At 37.0% G+C, this 20,411-nt stretch overlaps 1 protein-coding gene across 5 annotated transcripts in view; it reads right to left on the reverse strand.

Moving 5' to 3' along the window:
* LOC138317338 (basement membrane-specific heparan sulfate proteoglycan core protein-like) overlaps positions 1-20,411 on the reverse strand; it is a 144,911-nt gene that overhangs the window by 24,161 nt on the left and 100,339 nt on the right. For all 5 annotated transcript variants that reach the window (XM_069258965.1, XM_069258957.1, XM_069258948.1 and 2 more), the window contains 33 exons: positions 19,419-19,538; positions 19,009-19,140; positions 15,905-16,192; positions 15,271-15,401; positions 14,461-14,637; positions 14,036-14,212; positions 13,394-13,545; positions 12,778-12,889; positions 11,931-12,044; positions 11,372-11,499; positions 10,975-11,123; positions 10,544-10,617; positions 10,242-10,382; positions 9,704-9,892; positions 9,237-9,329; positions 9,020-9,103; positions 8,460-8,690; positions 8,147-8,260; positions 7,725-7,852; positions 7,250-7,336; positions 6,981-7,045; positions 6,459-6,538; positions 5,979-6,119; positions 5,548-5,739; positions 4,684-4,782; positions 4,331-4,420; positions 3,640-3,981; positions 3,385-3,512; positions 3,039-3,125; positions 2,582-2,649; positions 1,877-2,149; positions 1,432-1,532; positions 908-1,082 (listed from right to left, as the gene is read on the reverse strand). In XM_069258965.1, the coding sequence (XP_069115066.1) occupies positions 908-1,082; positions 1,432-1,532; positions 1,877-2,149; positions 2,582-2,649; positions 3,039-3,125; positions 3,385-3,512; positions 3,640-3,981; positions 4,331-4,420; positions 4,684-4,782; positions 5,548-5,739; positions 5,979-6,119; positions 6,459-6,538; positions 6,981-7,045; positions 7,250-7,336; positions 7,725-7,852; positions 8,147-8,260; positions 8,460-8,690; positions 9,020-9,103; positions 9,237-9,329; positions 9,704-9,892; positions 10,242-10,382; positions 10,544-10,617; positions 10,975-11,123; positions 11,372-11,499; positions 11,931-12,044; positions 12,778-12,889; positions 13,394-13,545; positions 14,036-14,212; positions 14,461-14,637; positions 15,271-15,401; positions 15,905-16,192; positions 19,009-19,140; positions 19,419-19,538 (4,662 nt within the window). The remainder of the gene's footprint in view (positions 1-907; positions 1,083-1,431; positions 1,533-1,876; positions 2,150-2,581; positions 2,650-3,038; positions 3,126-3,384; positions 3,513-3,639; positions 3,982-4,330; positions 4,421-4,683; positions 4,783-5,547; positions 5,740-5,978; positions 6,120-6,458; positions 6,539-6,980; positions 7,046-7,249; positions 7,337-7,724; positions 7,853-8,146; positions 8,261-8,459; positions 8,691-9,019; positions 9,104-9,236; positions 9,330-9,703; positions 9,893-10,241; positions 10,383-10,543; positions 10,618-10,974; positions 11,124-11,371; positions 11,500-11,930; positions 12,045-12,777; positions 12,890-13,393; positions 13,546-14,035; positions 14,213-14,460; positions 14,638-15,270; positions 15,402-15,904; positions 16,193-19,008; positions 19,141-19,418; positions 19,539-20,411) is intronic.

Consider the following 20,411-nt stretch of genomic DNA (forward strand, 5'->3'; position numbering starts at 1 on the left):
TCATGCACATTTATCATAGCCACAAAAGTCATGTTAAGTTGTGTGGTCATCATGTACATTTATCATAGCCACAAAAGTCATGTTAAGTTGTGTGGTCATCATGCACATTTATCATAGCCACAAAAGTCATGTTAAGTTGTGTGGTCATAGTGTCATCATGCACATTTATCATAGCCACAAAAGTCATGTAAAGTTGTGTGGTCATAGTGTCATCATGCACATTTATCATAGCCACAAAAGTCATGTAAAGTTGTGTGGTCATAGTGTCATCATGCACATTTATCATAGCCACAAAAGTCATGTAAAGTTGTGTGGTCATAGTGTCATCATGCACATTTATCATAGCCACAAAAGTCATGTAAACTTGTGTGGTCATAGTGTCATCATGCACATTTATCATAGCCACAAAAGTCATGTAAACTTGTGTGGTCATAGTGTCATCATGCACATTTAATGTCATAGCAACAAAAGTCATGTAAAGTTGTGTGGTCATAGTGTCATCATGCACATTTATCATAGCCACAAAAGTCATGTAAAGTTGTGTGGTCATAGTGTCATCATGCACATTTATCATAGCCACAAAAGTCATGTAAACTTGTGTGGTCATAGTGTCATCATGCACATTTAATGTCATAGCAACAAAAATCATACAGCCTTGCTGTAACTAATCTAAAGAGACCTTGCTGTAGCTGTAGTGATCTTGCTGTAACTTAATTGACACTGTCATAACTATAAAGTAACACCTCTGTAACTAAATTAAGTGACACTACCATTTGTAACAATTGTGAACTTGCTGTTACTATAAATTGACCCTATTGTAGCTATAAGAACCTTACTGTAACCATACAGATATGGCTGTATCTAGAAGTGTTTTGCTAGCGCTGTAACCTTTACACACACCACTTACCACTGACAATAAGTGTAGCCACTGCAGTGTCCATACTGGTCATGTCGGATCCCGTACAGACGTAGTCGCCAGCATCCTCCCGTCTTGTGTTGGGGATCAACAGTACACCCATCTGGTCAATAGCCTGAGAGGGCAGACTGCCTCCCTGTCTGGACCAGGATAGAATGTATGTGTTCTGTAAAAAAAAATTAAAAAAAATTTTTAAACCATTTATATATGACATCTACCGACTTCCCAATATAGGTCCAAGGTCCCCATGCAGAGGTGAGGATCTTGAAGCAAAATGGTAACAGGAAGAATATCGCTACAAAAACTGAAGGATAATGTCCTCATAAAGATTGCATTCCAGATAACATACTTTAACATCTATATTATGTAATTTCAACAGGCTATATCTGTCAAACTTACTAATAGCAACATCATAATGTTGGAAAAGGTTAGATTTAGTCTAACAATCCATCAACATCAATTTAGGATAGCATGGCAAACACACAAAATATAACAATAGGTATTATAATACTTACTTCTCTGTTTCCAAGGGGCAGACATACAAATCGGACAGATTCTCCCTCGTTAGCCGTCACCTGTGGGGTCTCAATTCTCACTCGGATGGGCTGCTTGAGACCTGGTTTTTTTTTTAAAAATTAATAATTTTGACAAAAGCCGAACGTTCTTGATTATACTTTCGCATTCAAGTGATATCTATCATAAATAGCTATAATATCCTAAGTGAAAAACACTGAAATCCTGACCAAAAAACAGAAACTCTATCAGTAACATGTACGATCAGAGTTGATATACATATACTGACTAGTAAGGTTTGAACTTACCAGTCAATACCTACCAATGATATTGGATTTTGATATTGACCAATGGTCCACAAACACTGACTATACAAAGATAACATAAATACTGACCAATGAAAAGTAAAATATATACTGACCAATGAAAGGTGAAATAAATACTGACCAATGACAGTTAAGCTGACATATCCACGTCGACTTCCATGAATGTTTGTAGCAGTACAAACATATCGTCCACTGTCTGACTCAATCAAATCTCGAATGGTCAAGGTAAATCGTGGTCCGATTTGTGTTCGTGTTGACAGAAGCTGACCATTGGAGCGGCTCCATATGACGTTAAATGGCCCTTCACCCTGGACATTACACTGGAACACAACTGTAGCTCCAACGTTCTCTTCCAAGGTCACAGGGTTCACAGTGATTACTGGACGTTTGTCAGCTGAAACACACAAAGCATGGATATAAATGAATCAAGAAATGTTTGTCTCATAGCTGTACAGGAAAACAGGATGTAACAGGACAGTGCTGATACTGGTAACACTAGAAGTTTATTATATCCCTTACCAGAACCCCTGATATTACACATATGTATCAATGTCACAGGAATATTCTTAAACGAAAGTCATAACTACTGAAGTGAAAATATTAAACCTTTCCCGTGAGAAATTAAATTTCTCTAATACAGCATTAAAAAGAACACTCATGAAAGGTTCCAAATCTTCTTTTTTTTTTAAGCCTGTTCAATTTTCCGAATATCTATTTGCAAAAGAGATAGGTAATTTCTTCAATATTTTGTAATTTCTTCAATATTTTGTATTATTCAATAAGTAATACATAATGAGAAATAAAACAATAACAATGCAATCCTTACTGTCAATTGTAGTACATGATCCTCCAACTTCACGAGGGTTTCCAGAATATCCACGACTTGTGTCGCATCTATACAAACCAACAATTTTGGACGATTACTCAAATATCCACAGCCAATTTTTTTCTTTTAATCTCATGTTGTTGTTTTTGTTGTTGTTTAAATATCCATTATATTTGAATAAGAGATAATTAATTTTGTCAAGTTCATGTTGGCCTAACAATGTGCAACTTAAAACACACTTTGACAAAACAAATATTCCGTCAAGAAGCATTATGTATAGTATAATTTCTCTCCATCCTATTTCATTTGACTTTTAATGCAAGAACATCCTAATTTATCACTTAAACTAACTCCATGATACTGTTTAACTGGTTTTATGTATAACAAAGTTTGACGATGTCAAACCAGAGTAACATTGCCACTGCTATCTAAATCAGATTTAAATTGTTGCACTTACTCTCCACAGTCACGGCCAATGTAGCCATTCGGACAGCGGTCACAGGTAACTTGACCTCCAGGGGACTGATAACAAGACCTTGAAAACCTGCAAACATTTACAGAAATGCTCTGTAACATCTGCATATAATACAGTACTACATTAAAATATCACTGAAAATATGATAACTTTATTTAATACTATTGAATGACCTTTGTAGCATTTCTACCTGTAACAGACCTTCTCTCCAAACATTGAATGCTTCATCATCGTATATCTTATCATTACATTATCAAGTCTTTCAAACAAAAATTAAAGGATTTTATTCAGATCTTTTGATACAAATTTTCTATGTTTTGTAACTCACTGATTGGATGGGATTGTAAGTGGACACGGACATGGCCTACAGTCACTGGTGGTTCCCACAGTAGCATCGCCATAGTAACCGACAGCACATCTCTCACATCGGTCTCCCTCAGTATTGTGTTGGCAGTCCTGCACAGACAGAACAATACATGATTGTACAAACATGACATTTTAAAATTGGACTATACAAAGATCATTATACACTATAGTTAACACTATACCATCCTGTTACTGTTATAATTGATAATATACTCACCAGACATTGGCCAGTTGTTGGGTCACATGATGTAGCATGACCATTACAGTTACATTGTGAACAGCGGAACTGTCCTCCCTCCCGAACCTCAAGATATCCAGGAGCACATTCTTCACAGGAGAGTCCAGTATATCCTTGGGGACAGAGACAGCTCTCTACCATAGGGGCGGGGCCTAGACCTGTTGGTGTAGCCGAGGCTGTGTCCATAGAAACCTCACGGATGGCAGTACGAGTGGTCCTTGTGTGGTAGGTGGCACGGATGAGGATGGCTTCAATATCAGCCAACATAGACATGAAAGCTGCCCGACTTGGCTCTGATCCATCCAACATACGGAAGGAAGACTGTAACATAGAGGGACACATTTTTATCATTATGGAAATATGCCTTTCATTCAGTTGAGATTCCTTGTGAAATACTTACAAAACTTGCTTCATCTAACAGCCTAAAAGATTTTTTTTAAATATCAGAGAGATATTCTAGACATTTAGAGTTGTCATTTGTTTGATGACATTTTCATGCCATGATAGCCATCTACATATGATGTTGAGAAATACATTTAAGTTGATATCTGAATTATCTGACTTGAAATCTGGATGTGATAATTGTATAGTCTTGCCCTATTGCAGCACATAAAAATTTGTTGACATTAAGTCTATTGAAGCCCCATATGTTTGGTGTTGTATAACTTACCTCTCTCAGTAAGATGTTGATGCTCTGAGGTTTGTTGGGCTCAATTGGAGGGTTAAACAAATGATACATTCTCTGTCTTTGGCCCGATGTCTGAATATAACAATTTACACAAAAATACTCAATATATTCATTTTTTATTGAAAATCATACCTACAGCAAGCAGTGAATGAAGCAAATCTTTCCTGGATCTTTGCTTCTATTGTATAAAACAAATGATTCAACAATATATCTAGAATAATTCCAAACATGTAGTAACTAACCTCTATATCTATGTATCATACTTGAAATAAATATTAAGAACATCGACAACATTTATGTAATTATGACCAACAACAATTCAATTTTGTACTTACAATGAATTCTACATCCACATCACGGAATATTCTGCCGGAGTCGGTTTGAGAAACTTGAGTGTCGAGTGTGAACTTCAGGAAGCCTCCGAATGATTTGATCTGTATCAAGTATAAAGCAGGTAACTAACTTACAAACCAAAGCATACCAAACAACTTCATCTGTGAATTAAAGTACGCAACAAACCAACTAGCAAATCAATATTAAGAATTCAACTACATTATCAGGTGATTCCTGGTATTTTTTGTCGATTAAACCTAGCTGTGGTACCACCTGATTTGGGCTAAATTACATTAGATAGCATATAGATAGTATAGAAAAGTACCCCTGAAATTGTAATTTTAACGCCTCTCCTGAAAGATAATAAAACCTCTGCAAAAGAATTCACTCATAGTAAGCTTACAGGAAGGAACTGCAAGAAGTCACAAATTTACACAATCAATCCCTGGATGTGAGTGGCATTAGTGTGGTACAAGTGTCACCATCCCCCAGATTCAAATCCATGACCTTCAAACTCTCGTCTGATGCTGTTCAATTGAGCTACCTGGCAGCTGATTGCAAAAATAACAGAACACTAAGACTTATACTTAGTATTTAATAGTCTCCCGTCTCTTGGCCGTTCTTGTACATCAGCTCCAAACGATGGAGAAAAATACAGACAAATATAGAAAAACAATGGTAACATACCTTCCTCTTTAAGTGCCATGACCAGGAATTAAATCTATGTCTCTGATATGATGATCAAAGACTATCAACTGAGCTTAGTGAGCCTCTAATTGAGTTAGTCCTGTCTCTCTGGTTGGGAAATACCTACATTATGTTATTTTTTCTCTTTCTACAGAAATGGAGATTTTTTTTAAACTCACCTGATTTCCACGATATTTGGGAGGCAGACTGAAGAATAAACTTTCTTGCTCTCGCTGGATTCCTTGGAACTGACCAAAGGCTATTTCCCTCCTTGTAACATCAACATCGAAACCGTCATCAATGATGTTGTTCAGTCGGCGATTAGTCAGCACAAAGTTGTGAGATCCGTCAGAGCTAAGTTGTGGTCGAATCTACAAGAAAACAAACACTTACAAAGGCAAAACAACATTTATGTAAATATATTTTATTCAATATTTTATATATACATTTGATGTTAATGTGATCAGGGTAAAACTACATGTAGTTTTAATACAATAATTACTTTCTAGGGTGGTTTTTTTTTAATTGCATAAGTATTTTATAATTCTTTAGTGTCAAATACAACAATAAAAGAAGATTATTTGGATTTAAAACAATAGAGGTACTTTACCTCATTCCTGTAATAGTTGGAACTGGAACACTGGGATGTTATTCCACTACACCAACAAGACAGACAGCCCTGGCTGTTATCATCTGACAGGTGGAAATAGTTGTCCTTACACGAGTTACACCGCAGACCCTGGACGTAGGACTACAAAGGGAGACCACTCACATTAAATGTAGGTTTAAATAATCAGTACAGAACTTATATCTCAAGATCTGGATGAACAGCTACAAGGGGAGACAACACAAAAATCACAATTTACATAGTAGTTCCTAGATATAAGACTAAAAAGGAGATAAATCAATAATGATAAACATTATTGATTTATTATCATTCTTACACATGTCGGATAACCAAATGTTGGAGGTATGACAACTGACAATGACATTTCGTAGTAAACATTAGTTAGCTACAAAAGGCTATTCTATAATAAGATTGCAAGCATGGTAACTCAAAAGAAACTCCCATTTTTTTATTTCTACTTACCTTGCATTGACACTGTCTTGTACTTAGATCACACTGGGTGTTGGGAACAGTCCCGCGACTGTCACAGTTACATTGGGGCTCTGTCAAATTAAAGTTATCTCCCTTACTTATAATCATAGTAAAGCTATCTCCCTTACTTATAATCATAGTAAAGTTATCTCCCTTACTTATAATCATAGTAATCTATCACAATCCCTTAAATATCACCGTATTCATGAAATAACCAAAATTCTTTTAAACATACCATTATTTAGCACATTACATACTATGTCATGCTTTTGTTTCCCTATATCCTCTTTACATTTTCGATGAAAGACCTCAAAGTGTTCATTCTTGATAACTGAATATTCATTCAACAACAGAAGACCCTTTCATAATGCATCTACATAGATTAAACATGGCCCTTAGAATTGCTTGTATACTATGGAAGAATGTGGCATGTTGTGGAGAACTAATAATGACCAATTTATAGAGCTTTATGAATATTCAATGAATTGTTGCTATTTAAGAATGAAGTCTCACCAACTGGTCCAATCTTACAATAGTCCCCGGGTACCAATGGATTACCAGTATAGCCTTGGCTACATCTGAGGGAAATAAAGAAAACACACATATATTAAAACAAAAGAAAATATTAGCTTATCCATTAAAATTTCTTATTGTATTTGTAAAAACTTGAATATCTGTAAGACGCAAAAATATTGCCCCCGATTCCATTTACTATATCTGCTCTTATCACTATATATATATATACCCTGGTACTCCTGTTACATATGAGCTCAGATTCTCACCTCTCACATCTGCGGCCGATGTGACCAGCTGGACAGGCTGTACAGGTGACTTGACCGTCAGTGTCCAAAATACAAGTTGGACTAAATCTGTAACAAAATTATCCAAAAGTAAAATACCAGGAAAATGTATTAATATTGTACAGAAATGTTGTGAAGATCTCATCAGACTTTCTAAGATACAGAACTGGACATTTTGTCAGATATTATAAAACATTTACAGAGAGATATAAGAACACATCTACTCCGTCTGGAAAGCCAGGCTGTTAGGTAGGATGTCTATAATACATTTTGTAACTTCCAATTTTTCAAGACAATATCTACAATATTTCAAAAATCTGCAAATCTTCTCTTTCAAATATAAAACATTCCTTGCAATTTGAAGGTGAAAGATTGAATATTCAGTTGATAAAGCGATCTGGAAACTTTTTGATTTTTTTGCTGAGACAGTAGTTACAGTATCATACTGTCTACGTACTGGTTGGGGGTCCTAGTAAGAGGACAAGAGCAAGGCTGACAGTCGGTGGGGCTGCCTCGGGTAGCGTCACCATAGAAACCAACCGCACAACGCTCACAGTTATCTCCCTCTGTACTATGTTGGCAGTTCTGGAATTAGTAACCAAAAATAATTAATAAATATCGCAAATAGCGTTGTAAGTAAGAAATCCTTTATAGAATATAATATATCAATTTTGTCATTGATTTCAAAATGCAAATGACATTATATGTTCAACATGTAAAAATTTTGAATTACATTTGAATTCAACCCTTGATTTCAATCAAGGGGCACTTGAACTAACTTTGACTAGTTTTTGATTATAGGGTGTTTCCACTTTGAGCTAGTTTTCAGCTAGTCATATGACCTAAGAAGTCTTCTTGGAGTAAATTACAATAACATACCCTGCACACGCCTGTCTCCGGGTTACACTCGCTGGAGTGGCCATTACAGTCACATGGTACACAGCGTCCAAGATAGAATCCATCACGGCTTCGTGTAAAGCCAACATCACAATCCTGAAAAAAGTTCAACAAAGAATGAAATATTGCTACTTTTCAGTTCTGAAGTTTCCCTCCATTTTCATCAATCATTTTTGTTCTCTTCCACTGATTCTTTTTTATGCTTGATTAAGAATGATTTCTTTAAAACAAATTCTGATTCACTTATTTATGACTGCTCATTTTGAACCATCTAACCTCCCTGGGCCAAACCTACCTCACAGGAGAGTCCTCTATATCCCTGGGGACAGACACATTGCTCCACAGCGTTGGCACGGTCCTGTCCAGTATTTCTGTCCTCGGCAATGTCCATGACAATGTCACGGATACTGGCCTGATCTGTTGTACTGGTGAAAGTGGCTCGGATCAAGATTGAGTCCAGGTCAGCCAAAGCCATCATCAAGAATTCACGAGTGGCAGGCTGGCCATCCAACCGTGTCCAACTTCCCTGGAGACAAGTAATCATAGATTCTATGTAGGTCGTGCAAGTATGACAAAACGCAAGTTCAAGGTCACTTAATGTTAATGAAGATCATTTCAATTATAAGGTAAGCTTACTACGTCTATAACAATCTTCAAGTTTGGAAAATAATGAAGTGAATGATACTTTAGCATGTACAACAAATTTGGAAAAAAAATTCATTCACTGTCAGATAACTGAACTTATTCTAAATGAAAAATTGTAAAAACTCTTTATGGATAAAATCATGACTTACATGCTACATCATAATGCTGCAAGTAATCTATAGATACAGAAACATTTTACTAATATTTTACCTCATAGAACTTTATACTGTAGGACTCTGGTTTATTTGGACCTGGCATCTGCTGAGGTCTATGAACAAGGACAATGTCGTTTCCCTGGAAACAAAATAAAACTAGTATATATAACATGCCTTTCAAAGTTGTACAAATCTGTTATTACACCTTTGATGCAAATCCAACAACTTAATAATTAAGTAAATGAGTTAGGGTAAATAATGATGATAATTACGGTGATTTCGACCAGGGGTCCTGCCGTTGCTGTAGAATCTTGTCCAGGACGGTACATCACTACAAACCTCAGAGAGCCTCCGTACGACACCAGCTATACAACAAAACAAACACACAGATTAATATTTTGTGTTTGTATTTTTGTGTTAGCAAACACTAACATATTTTGTCCCTGTAAACATGTAGTCAAAGGGACCAATGGTGAATACACAATCTCTGAAACTGGCATTTGCTCATCTTAAATTTTTGATACTACAGAGCAGGGTTGCATGATAAATACTACCCCAGGGTGAGCTCAAGTCTGTGAAATAATATATACAGCATCACTTAACTATATTGCAATAAAATCCACGCTCTATTAGTAATAATCATGTTTCAGCACTATCTAATGTTTTTTTTTTTTTTAAACAAGAATTTGTTTGATTATTTACAATCACAGTAACGTTTTGTACCGAGTATTGACCTTACCTTATCACCAAGGAAACGCTGAGGGAGTGACCAGTAGTACACAGTTTCTGGCAGTCTGCTGAATGAGCGGTAGGTAAGCTCGCGCACATTTCTATCGATTGTGAACCCACTAGACACAGTCAGGTCTGGCTTACGAGAGATGTCGGTCAGAGTAAATCCAAGGCTGTCTCTTGTGAAGGAAGCTCCAACCTATAGAAGATTCAAACCAAAATCATATGACTCAAATACTATAACTATAAGACTTTGTTAGTCCTGACTGTAAAACTTTCACTATACATTTATGTTCAGGTATATTTGACTTAACAAGTACGGAGCATTTTTTTTCACAATTTGCACAAACACTATTTCATAATTAATGAGCCAATTTAAATTTTAAAAGAATTTATTCATAAATAGTACTTATAAGAGTTTCAGGTACTTTTAAATGTCTAACCCTTGAAAAGGAATATTTTAAATCATTTACACACGTCATTACATATCATATTTCCTCTAATATCACTCCACCGGCTCCATGTAGCTATGCCACACAGATGGTTACCTGAGCTCTGTTCCAGGATGTAGAAGTACAGGTTTCTGTCACTCCCATACAGAAACAAGAGATACAGCCGTATGGGTTGTCCAGACTAAGATGGAAGGTGTTGGATTTACACTGGTCACAGTTAGGGCCCTCCACATATTGCTGAACAATAGACAAGTACAATTATTAAGATTGTGGGCCAAGAAATCTAATCCAGACAAACTTACTCTCATAATAAGTCAAAATGATCAAAATACTTGAGGACATCAAATCAAGTTAGGTATACAAATTTTTTTAGAACCAAACCTTAAATGATTGCCTACCTTACACTGGCATCTGCCTGTCCTGGGGTCTGGTCGTGTCTGCAGACTTCCACGAGAGTCACATCTCTCTTCAACTGTAAAACATAACCTCAATATCACAATTTTCTGAGATAGACATAATTTGAAGCATATGATAAAAATATTACAAACTTTATTTTAATTTTCTTTGCAAGACATTCCACTTTTGATATTTGTTCATACCTTTGCTATAAATCTGATCATCAAAGAACCTTTCTAACTTGTATCTGAAAATGAAGTTATATCATTCATGAAGGTACGTTAAACCCTTAATCTTAAAACTTTATAAAGTCACGGTCATACTCTTTGTAATTTACAATTTAATCTGTAATACTCAAGAATTCAGTAAGTCACACAGCACAATAATATTTCCAAAAGTACCTATTACATTTAAGTGGTTCTTCCAAACTTACTTGACACACGGCGGCAGCGGTCTCCTGGTTGCCGTGGGTTTCCAATGTAACCACGTGCACACCTCTCACAGTTCCTGCCCTCGTATCCCTCTGGGCATGCAGTACAGGTAGGCAGACCATCGGTGTCCAATCGACATGTTGGACTGAACCTGATCAAATAGAAACTTATTGATAAACATGCAAATTTCTTGTGCATCTTTTGGACAAAGTGCTTCATGGCCGACACATGGAGAATACTGGGTGGCTGATATATACAACAGGCTTACTGATTGGTTGATGTAACACTTGCTGACTTACTGATTGGATGATGTAACAGACTTACTGATTGGATGATGTAACAGAATTACTAATTGGATGATGTAACAGACTTGCTGATTGGATGAAGTAAGAGACTTACTGATTGGACACTTGAGTCAGTGGACATGGACAAGGTTTACAAGAGTCTTCTTGACCCTGAGTAGCATCACCATAGTATCCCTGGATACAGCGTTCACATTGTTGTCCCTCCGTGAAATGTGAACACACCTGTCAAAGAATATAAACATGTCAAATCTTCTGCAATTCCTTAAAACAAATTAATCTAATTCATAGATATACATGTTTTAATATATGGAACTAGCTAAACTGACCCATTTGGCCTCAGCCCTTAGCCCCACCATTTTAACTATTTTGAATGTTCGTCCAATAAAGATGTTATTGATGCAATATGAGTGCTCTCAAATGCTTGGATCCCTTTTGGCGCTGCCCTTCAGGCCCCAAAGGAGCAAGCCAAACCACATGTACAATTTTGTGTAACCACCCCATAAGGATGCTTCTGGTCAAATTTTATGAAATTCTGATAATCGATTATAAAGATCGTTGATGGGCGACGGAAAGCAGATGCTGAACTCCACAGTATTGCTTAAACTCATTGTGGTACTTGGTGATCGAACAAAAAACCTAACAATGGTACTTACCCTACAGGCTCCAGTTTCAGGATCACAGTCATTGGAGTGACCATTACAGTTACAACGACGACAGATTCCCAGGTATGGACCCTGTCTCACCCTTCGGTAACCTGCGGCACAGTCCTGTAGAACAAAATTTTATTTATACATCAATGTCACTATTTTTCTATTTCATATTAAATTCATTCTTGTGTTAACAAAGACAGTATTTGATGAAGTAGGTACCTAAGACACAAAAGGGAATTTGTTGCAGTCAAATCACCTTCCAATATTGAGATTGAATTTAGAAATTTCCATTTAACTCCAGGATCATCTAGTTACCTGACAGGAGAGGCCAGAGTAGCCCGCCAGACATTTAACTACAGGATCATCTAGTTACCTGACAGGAGAGACCAGAGTAGCCAGCCGGACATTTAACTACAGGATCATCTAGTTACCTGACAGGAGAGGCCAGAGTAGCCAGCCGGACATTTAACTACAGGATCATCTAGTTACCTGACAGGAGAGACCAGAGTAGCCAGCGCCGGACATTTAACTACAGGATCATCCCTAGTTACCTGACTAGACCTGACGGAGAGACCAGAGTAGCCAGCCGGACATTTAACTACGGGATCATCTAGTTACCTGACAGGAGAGGCCAGAGTAGCCAGCCGGACATTTAACTACAGGATCATCTAGTTACCTGACAGGAGAGGCCAGAGTAGCCCGCCGGACATTTAACTACAGGATCATCTAGTTACCTGACAGGAGAGACCAGAGTAGCCAGCCGGACATTTAACTACAGGATCACCTAGTTACCTGACAGGAGAGGCCAGAGTAGCCAGCCGGACATTTAACTACGGGATCACCTAGTTACCTGACAGGAGAGACCAGAGTAGCCAGCCGGACATTCACACTCCTCCACATACACAGCTCTCCCTAGTCCTGTATCCTCAATAACACCAGTGCTGATTGAGATGCCCCCAATCCTGTACAAGATAAAAGGTCAATAATTACATCCAGCAGTTACAAGGTCATGACCCCAATCCTGTGTAAGATAAAAGGTCAATAAGTACATCCAACAGTTACAAGGTCATGACCCCAATCCTGTGTAAGATAAAAGGTCAATAAGTACATCCAACAGTTACAAGGTCATGACCCCAATCCTGTGTAAGATAAAAGGTCAATAAGTACATCCAGCAGTTACAAGGTCATGACCCCAATCCTGTGTAAGATAAAAGGTCAATAAGTACATCCAACAGTTACAAAGGTCATAACCCCAATCCTGTACAAGATAAAAGGCCATTGAGTATATCCAACAGTCATAAGATCATGCCCCAAATCCTGTATAAGATAAAAGGTTAATGAGTAGACTTAACAATCACAAGGTCATGACCCCGATCTTGTTTAAGATAAAAGGTCAATGAGTACACTCAACAGTCACAAAGTCATCAACCACTAATGACCATTCCTGTTCAGGCAGTCATACTTACCTGGACGAAGTCTGCTGAATGTCGTAGTTAGCACGGACCAGAATAGCCTCTACATTCTCCAAAACCATCATCAAATCTTCCCTGGTCACTGGTTCGACAGCGGGAATATCTCCCCTGCGACCTGCTCCTCCATCACTCTTGGACCAAGCATCCTACAACCACATACACTAATAACGTGCTTTTCAATAATTAACAAAATTCTGAGGATAGCCACAGATGTTTCTACTGTTCAATATTTATCACTAACTTCATTACTTAGAAATGTTTTGGCTGAATATCATATACTGTACAGCACTTTAAAATGGGGAAGTGGGGGTTTGTCAAAATTTCACGGTTTTCTGTACAGAGCATATGTTTGTGGAGGTTAAGTTTTGTGGTTTACTAATTCAATTTGTTTAAGCTACCGATCATAAGGTACCATATGGTATGTCAAGAAATTTCAGAACATTTCGCTGGTGTTTAGAATTCGGAGATTTCAGTGAAAACGTTAAATATAGTGAAAATAAACCCCTGGGAAATTTAACTGCTACACAGTTATATGTCTCCTGGAAATCCCCATAGCCTATTACAGTGGCCTTACACTTGATGTGACAATCATTCAATCAATCGTTAAATCTGGATATCAAAATTTGCATCACTTACTGGTAACAATGGCACCGTGATGACAAGTTCTCCCCCTGGTGACAGAATGGTGGAGGTTTTGTGGTACAGCGTAACCTTGTTACCCTTGAGAATCACATCTGGCTGGTTTGTACTGCCAGGATTGCCCACGATCTCATATTTAACTGTATACTTCAGGTCACCACCATAGGTCGTTAGCTATCAAACAAAAACAAATTCACCATGACAGGTATACTGTTTAAATGTTCATGCAAACTTTATGAATTGCAGACGAGAAAAACATAAAGGTTACTTATGATGCGATACCACTGCTTACAAGATGTTTGTTCGTCAGTACTAATCAAGTATGCAGTTTACTAGCCAAATTCTTTCATAAAGTGTTCATAAAATATACCCCTGTAGGATTACATCAGTCAAACAGGGCTGTGTCGCAACCTTGACCTTACCCTGTCACCAAGGAACTCGTTAGGAAGTCTCCAGTAGTAGTTTCCAGCCGGGAGAACTTCGATGAAATCTCTGATGAGGAAGGTACCTCTTGACACTTCGTTGATGTTGACATTGGCAGGAATAGACTCGCCTCTGTTGGTCTCGTCTACCAGGGACATAGTGCCATACAACTGAATCTGTAATTACAACCAATGTAAGGTGGGTTCAGAGGATAAAACATCAGTTAAAGTAATTTTGTATAAATGATTCAACAAACGAGACAAGGAACCATAAGTTTACACTGGACAGTCAATCCTTGACCTGACCAATGACTGTCCACTGTTTGGCCATTCATGCAACTCATCTGCGACACATGAAGGTTACTGTAACAGTTGTTATCTAGGGCGCATGAAGGTCACTGATGTTACTTACCAGTAACACATAAAGGTCACTGCTGTTACCTACTGGTGACACATAAAAGTCACTGCTGATACTTACCTTTGACACATAAAGGTCACTGCTGATACTTACCTTTGACACATAAAAGTCACTGCTGATACTTACCTTTGACACATAAAAGTCAGCTGTTTACTTACCTGTGACACATAAAAGTCAACTTGCAGATACTTACCTTTGACACATAAAAGTCACTGCTGATACTTACCTTGACACATAAGGTACTATTACTTACCTGTTGACACATGTCACTGCTGTACTTATGACACATAAGGTCACTGTTTACTTACCTGTGACACATGAAGGTCACTATGTCTTACCTTACTTACTGATGTACTTACCTGTGACACATGAAGGTCACTGATGTTACTTACCTGTGACACATGAAGGTCACTACTGTAACAGTCTGTGGTCTGACCGAAGCAGAAACAGCGTAGGCACTGTCCACTGTTGGAGGCCTCAACATTAAACTCTGGTGGTCGACACACACCAGGCTGTGGACTCCCTGTAGAAACAAACATGTAGGTTGTTTTGAAAGTGCATCGTGTTTGTTAACTTGGAAATGTTCAGGAAGCTGTGACATTTCACTGATATAAAATTAGATCCTTTCACAAGAATACATACTGATATATTTTTTTTTTAAAAGAAAGCATAAACGATGTTCATTATTTGAACAATAATTTAGGTTTAATTGTGTATTAATATGTCTAATTAACACGAAAAGTAATATACAGTTTAAATTATTTTGCTTTTGGTGCATGTGCAATCAGTATATATTCCTTATAGGACATAGTGCCACGGAATTTTTTCTGGATGCAATTAATTACTTTTAATATCTTTATCTTGAAGCAAAATCAGAAGCTCAAGTTTTTCAATGGTGGTTAAATGGTGTAAAGTAAGTAATATTTGTAACTGAAGTAAAATACTAAACACCATTTGTCAGCTGTAGAGCATCTTTAAATAAATGAAATTGTAGTATTACAGAATGACAAACGATGTTAAACTTACTTCGAACTATGATGATGGCATCAGGGATGGCAAATATAGTGCCCTTGGTATTTATGGCCTCGCATGTATAAGCCCCTGAGTCGGTGATACGAGCATCGGTGATGGTCAGATTTCCGCGACCATCAGCGCTGTGAACAAAGACACGATCACCTTCTGGAATGTTTCCCCAGTTGAGCCTCCAGACAATAAGGGGTGTAGGGGTACCCATAGCTTCACAAATGATGGTAAACTGACCGCCAATGGACACATCAAAACGAGGCTTTGGAGGTAAGATGATAGATGGAACAGCTGTAAATGTAAAAAATAAAACTCACAAATCTCAGAGAGGGGGTAACAAAAGTTGTAGAAATATCTGTTATTACAATAATAACATTAATTGTTGAAAAAGCTGCAAATTGAAAAACTGAAACAAAACACCAATTTAGGTAGAATAATTATTGGAGAAGCTGAAAATGTAACCAATATCAATCAAATTACTTTGAGATAAGGCAATTGCTTTAAGAGTGGTATGCGTTTAAGACGACAAGTGATGAGCTGTTGGACCATTAATTTTTACACTTAACCTACACAGTTTAAGATATACATGGCAATCTGAACTATTTTTTCATTATATGTTAAAAAGACTTAAACTAAGTATCACTCAGTACAAATAATATGACAAATAATATCAAATTTTCTTCTGTTTATAAAAGGAACCTTTTTTCAGACTGGTAAAAAAATGGCAAAAACAAGATGGCATTGAAGAACACTACAAAGGAGAGATTCCCATACACACAAAAAACACATAACAGACAGGACAATGGGTCATAAGGGCCGGTATCACTCACCTGGACTCTAGGCCTTATCACATGACTATGACAGTAAAAGAAGATATGTGATGACATATATAGGGGGAGATAACCCAATGAAAAGAATGATACTTATTAGGTCGAGACAACCCACTGGAGAATATGATTATAATTAAGGGGAGGCAAACCACTGGAGAGTAAGATTATAATTAAGGGGAGCAAACCCACTGAAAAGTACTACTCTAATCAGGGGGAGGCAAACCACAGAAGAGTATGATTCTATTTAGGGGAGGCAACCCACAGAAGAGAATGATTCTAATCAGGGGGAGCCAACCCACTGTAGAGTTAGACTGAATTGCCTGCTGTAGTTTTTCTACTCTCCACTAGGCTTTGCTCTGGAAAATACAATTACAGGTTTGGGCTATCGATCTTGGGAATTTGATTGGCTAATATTCATAACGTTCAGGGGATATTCCTTTCAAACTGGTGTCTGCATATTTTCCTTGGAAAAAATATCAACAACTATTTTTTGGGATTGCTGACCTCTAGTCTTCTATACACTGGTAAATTGTAGACAGTATTGATTATTTATTGTTGGGAAACAACACAGTTATTTGTGTATTGGATGTTTAAATGCTAAATTCTTTTGAAACAGACACTCGGGGTTTTCTGGTACATTCACCAAGATGTCAGTGTATAGTATGGAACTTCAGATTTCATATGTGAGTAGATATCTAGTTGTTGAATTTAAATTGTAACATTCTTAAACTATTTCAAACACCTTTTCAATGCTGAATGCTTCCTAAACAATATTGAAATTTCATTTCCACCTCATTGCCATGGTAAATAGAAGGAAATCCTGGGTCTAAATGAACCCAATGATTTGTATTTATGAGTGCAGCCTAGCGAAGAGAATTGGTACTAAGGCAGGGAATTCAATCTACTGTAGAGTATGATTCTAATCCACTGAAGAGTATAATTCCAATCAAAGGGACACAACCCATTGGAGAATATAATTCTAATTCAAAGGGACACATCCCACTGAAGTGCAGGATTCTTATCTCAGACAACAGACACCACGCCATTGCTTATGTTCACTTTGTTTCTTTTATTTTAACACACATCAAACATCAGACAACACACACATAGGAATGACACAGATCTCTTTCTGACCCGACTTCGTATCTATCCCTTATTTAACTAAGGGAGATAACCTTGTGGTATTATTGAGGCAATTCATGTCTAACAGGTTTAGGACAGGTTTGGGGCAATTTTATACAAATTGGTATGAAATATTAAGTCATGACTTTGTACTGAAAATAACACCAATGGGGTATATATATTCTTTTTTTTTCTTTTTGGTGCCAGTTTTTTCAATGGTGTAATACATTGTGTTGTGTTTCAAAAGTTGACTACACCTCTGATACATATGGCATGATCAATTACTAAATTCAACTCTATTTGTCATTGTAACTAAAATAAATATAAATCAAGCAAATTGACAGAGCTCTTTTGTTTACTATAGAAAAACTGTAAAAACAAAATATGCAATAATTCAGCAAATTTTCAAATTTCTACAATTGATGTATAATTTATACAGTCACTATGACAAGTAGAGTTTTTATAACTACAATTATCATCAATAGCACAAATAAGACTGTTGATTGTCTCTGTACAGGAGGGTCACTGCAGATCACCTTACCTTCCTCAGATTCACATTTACACCTCTCCTTTACAGGAAAGGCCGACTTTAACTCTGAATCTAGAAATCACAGGGCATCACACATATTGTCACAACCTTAGGTTTGATTACGAGCTTGTATAATCTGTGCTGTATCACACAGTCACTCTGTGAGCCCGACAATTTAGGAACAGCAGTATCTATCTTACAAACATATATTTCTTTACTACATATACTCACAGAGAGACTAGAAATGTTCTAAATAAGACATACACACCTTAATATATTATATAGAAGTATGGGAGGGGATGGTAAAGGACAGGGGGATTGATAACAAATAAAACTAAATGATGGACTGATCAGTCTTGTTCCAGTTATAACAAACCACTACAGGAGGACATTAAATAACCACTCGCTGTAGCATCAAATGATTTGCTTGTAGAAGGCAGAATCTGGACAAAATGTAACATCTAGGTATGATTGCAAGTTTACAATAGGCGACTTTAACATACTTTTGTAACACAAATATGACTTCTGTTTTTCAATCATGTGACTGGTGTGTCGTGGGACATTTTACTGCTGTGATATAAACTAGCTTTTGTTGTTATGAGAATTTTGTTAATTCCTGGACTTACAGCAAGCGATCTCGTCGGATCGATCCTGACAGTCGATTTCTCCGTCACACTGGTAGCTGGCTGGTACACACTGGTTACCGGTAGAACATTTGTATTCGTCCATACGACACTGTGCGCCGGGGGGTCCAGTGGCTGTAACAAAAATAGATTCCGATGATAGTAACCAACTCCTAAACACATAATTATATAAGACATTTTGGTACACTAAATTTGCTTTCCTTGTGTGTATATGATGATTTTCATGACAGAAGATTAAGTGAGAAAAATGGAATATGTCTTAGATAATTCTTAAGTAAATAATATCTATTTTCTAACTGTCTATGTTGCTGAGGTCCCTAATGATAATAAATAGAAAGTAAACTTAATGTGTAAGCCATGTTATAGTTTTTAAATTATTTTTCTATACGTACGACAATTCAGTTCATCAAATCCATCGCCACAATCATTGTCACCATCACATCTCCAGATTTTCATCACACAGATTCCACTGGAACATCTGAACTCATTTGGCTCACAAGGATTATCAGTACCTGTAAAGAGAAACACTCTTTTAGCAAGATTTGTACATTAATCTGTCATCTAGCTAGGAGGAATTTTGTACAGAGATAAACTTGAGAAAATACCTGAAATCAAGTGTTACTGTAAATATTGCCCCGTGCGATGACTCTAGTTTTCATCTTTTCGCTCAAAAGTCTGCTCTAAAAAGTGGGGAAATGGTATAAACTATGTCTAGAATACAAATTTAATCAATTTAGTTGTCAGTTATTTGGTAGCTTTATAGTTCAGAGCTGTTTTATCCTCCATAGATGTCGATTTTCTAGTATGGAAATTTTCATCTGCGATAATGTGCGCATGCGAAATGAAACCAAGGTGCGCTCGAATAGCACTTATAAATCCAAGAGTTACCTCCCTTATACCATTTATATGTTTATTTAACAGTACCACACACACAAAGTTTCAAAAGGCAAAATATGCATGAATATTGTCGTGAAAATCATGTAAGAAAGGCAAGTGATAACCATAAAGATGAAATTTTACCTGCCTATTGACAACATTGATTTTGACGTAAATCATTCTAAAAATGCATATGGAGAAAAGTGTTCAATGGCAATAATTGTTGATATTTGTATTGTAGTTTCAATAAAAGTCGAATTATATTTGAAATATCCCGATATTTTTCTATGCTCACTGTTTTTACCTGGGTGTGCCAATCTGGGTACCCACACCTGGTTGATAACAGGTGCGCTCCAGACCTGTATCCAAGGATGCTATTTATGGAAACATGTGCAGGTAGAATTCCATACATAGACCAACAGACAGATGATAGGCTCTATTTATGAGATTAGTACAAAAATTGGAATTATATTGCAATCTGACAAATAGATGCTTAAAAATAAGAAAAA

Source organism: Argopecten irradians, chromosome 1, assembly GCF_041381155.1.
Source record: "Argopecten irradians isolate NY chromosome 1, Ai_NY, whole genome shotgun sequence".
NCBI classification, from domain to species: domain Eukaryota; kingdom Metazoa; phylum Mollusca; class Bivalvia; order Pectinida; family Pectinidae; genus Argopecten; species Argopecten irradians.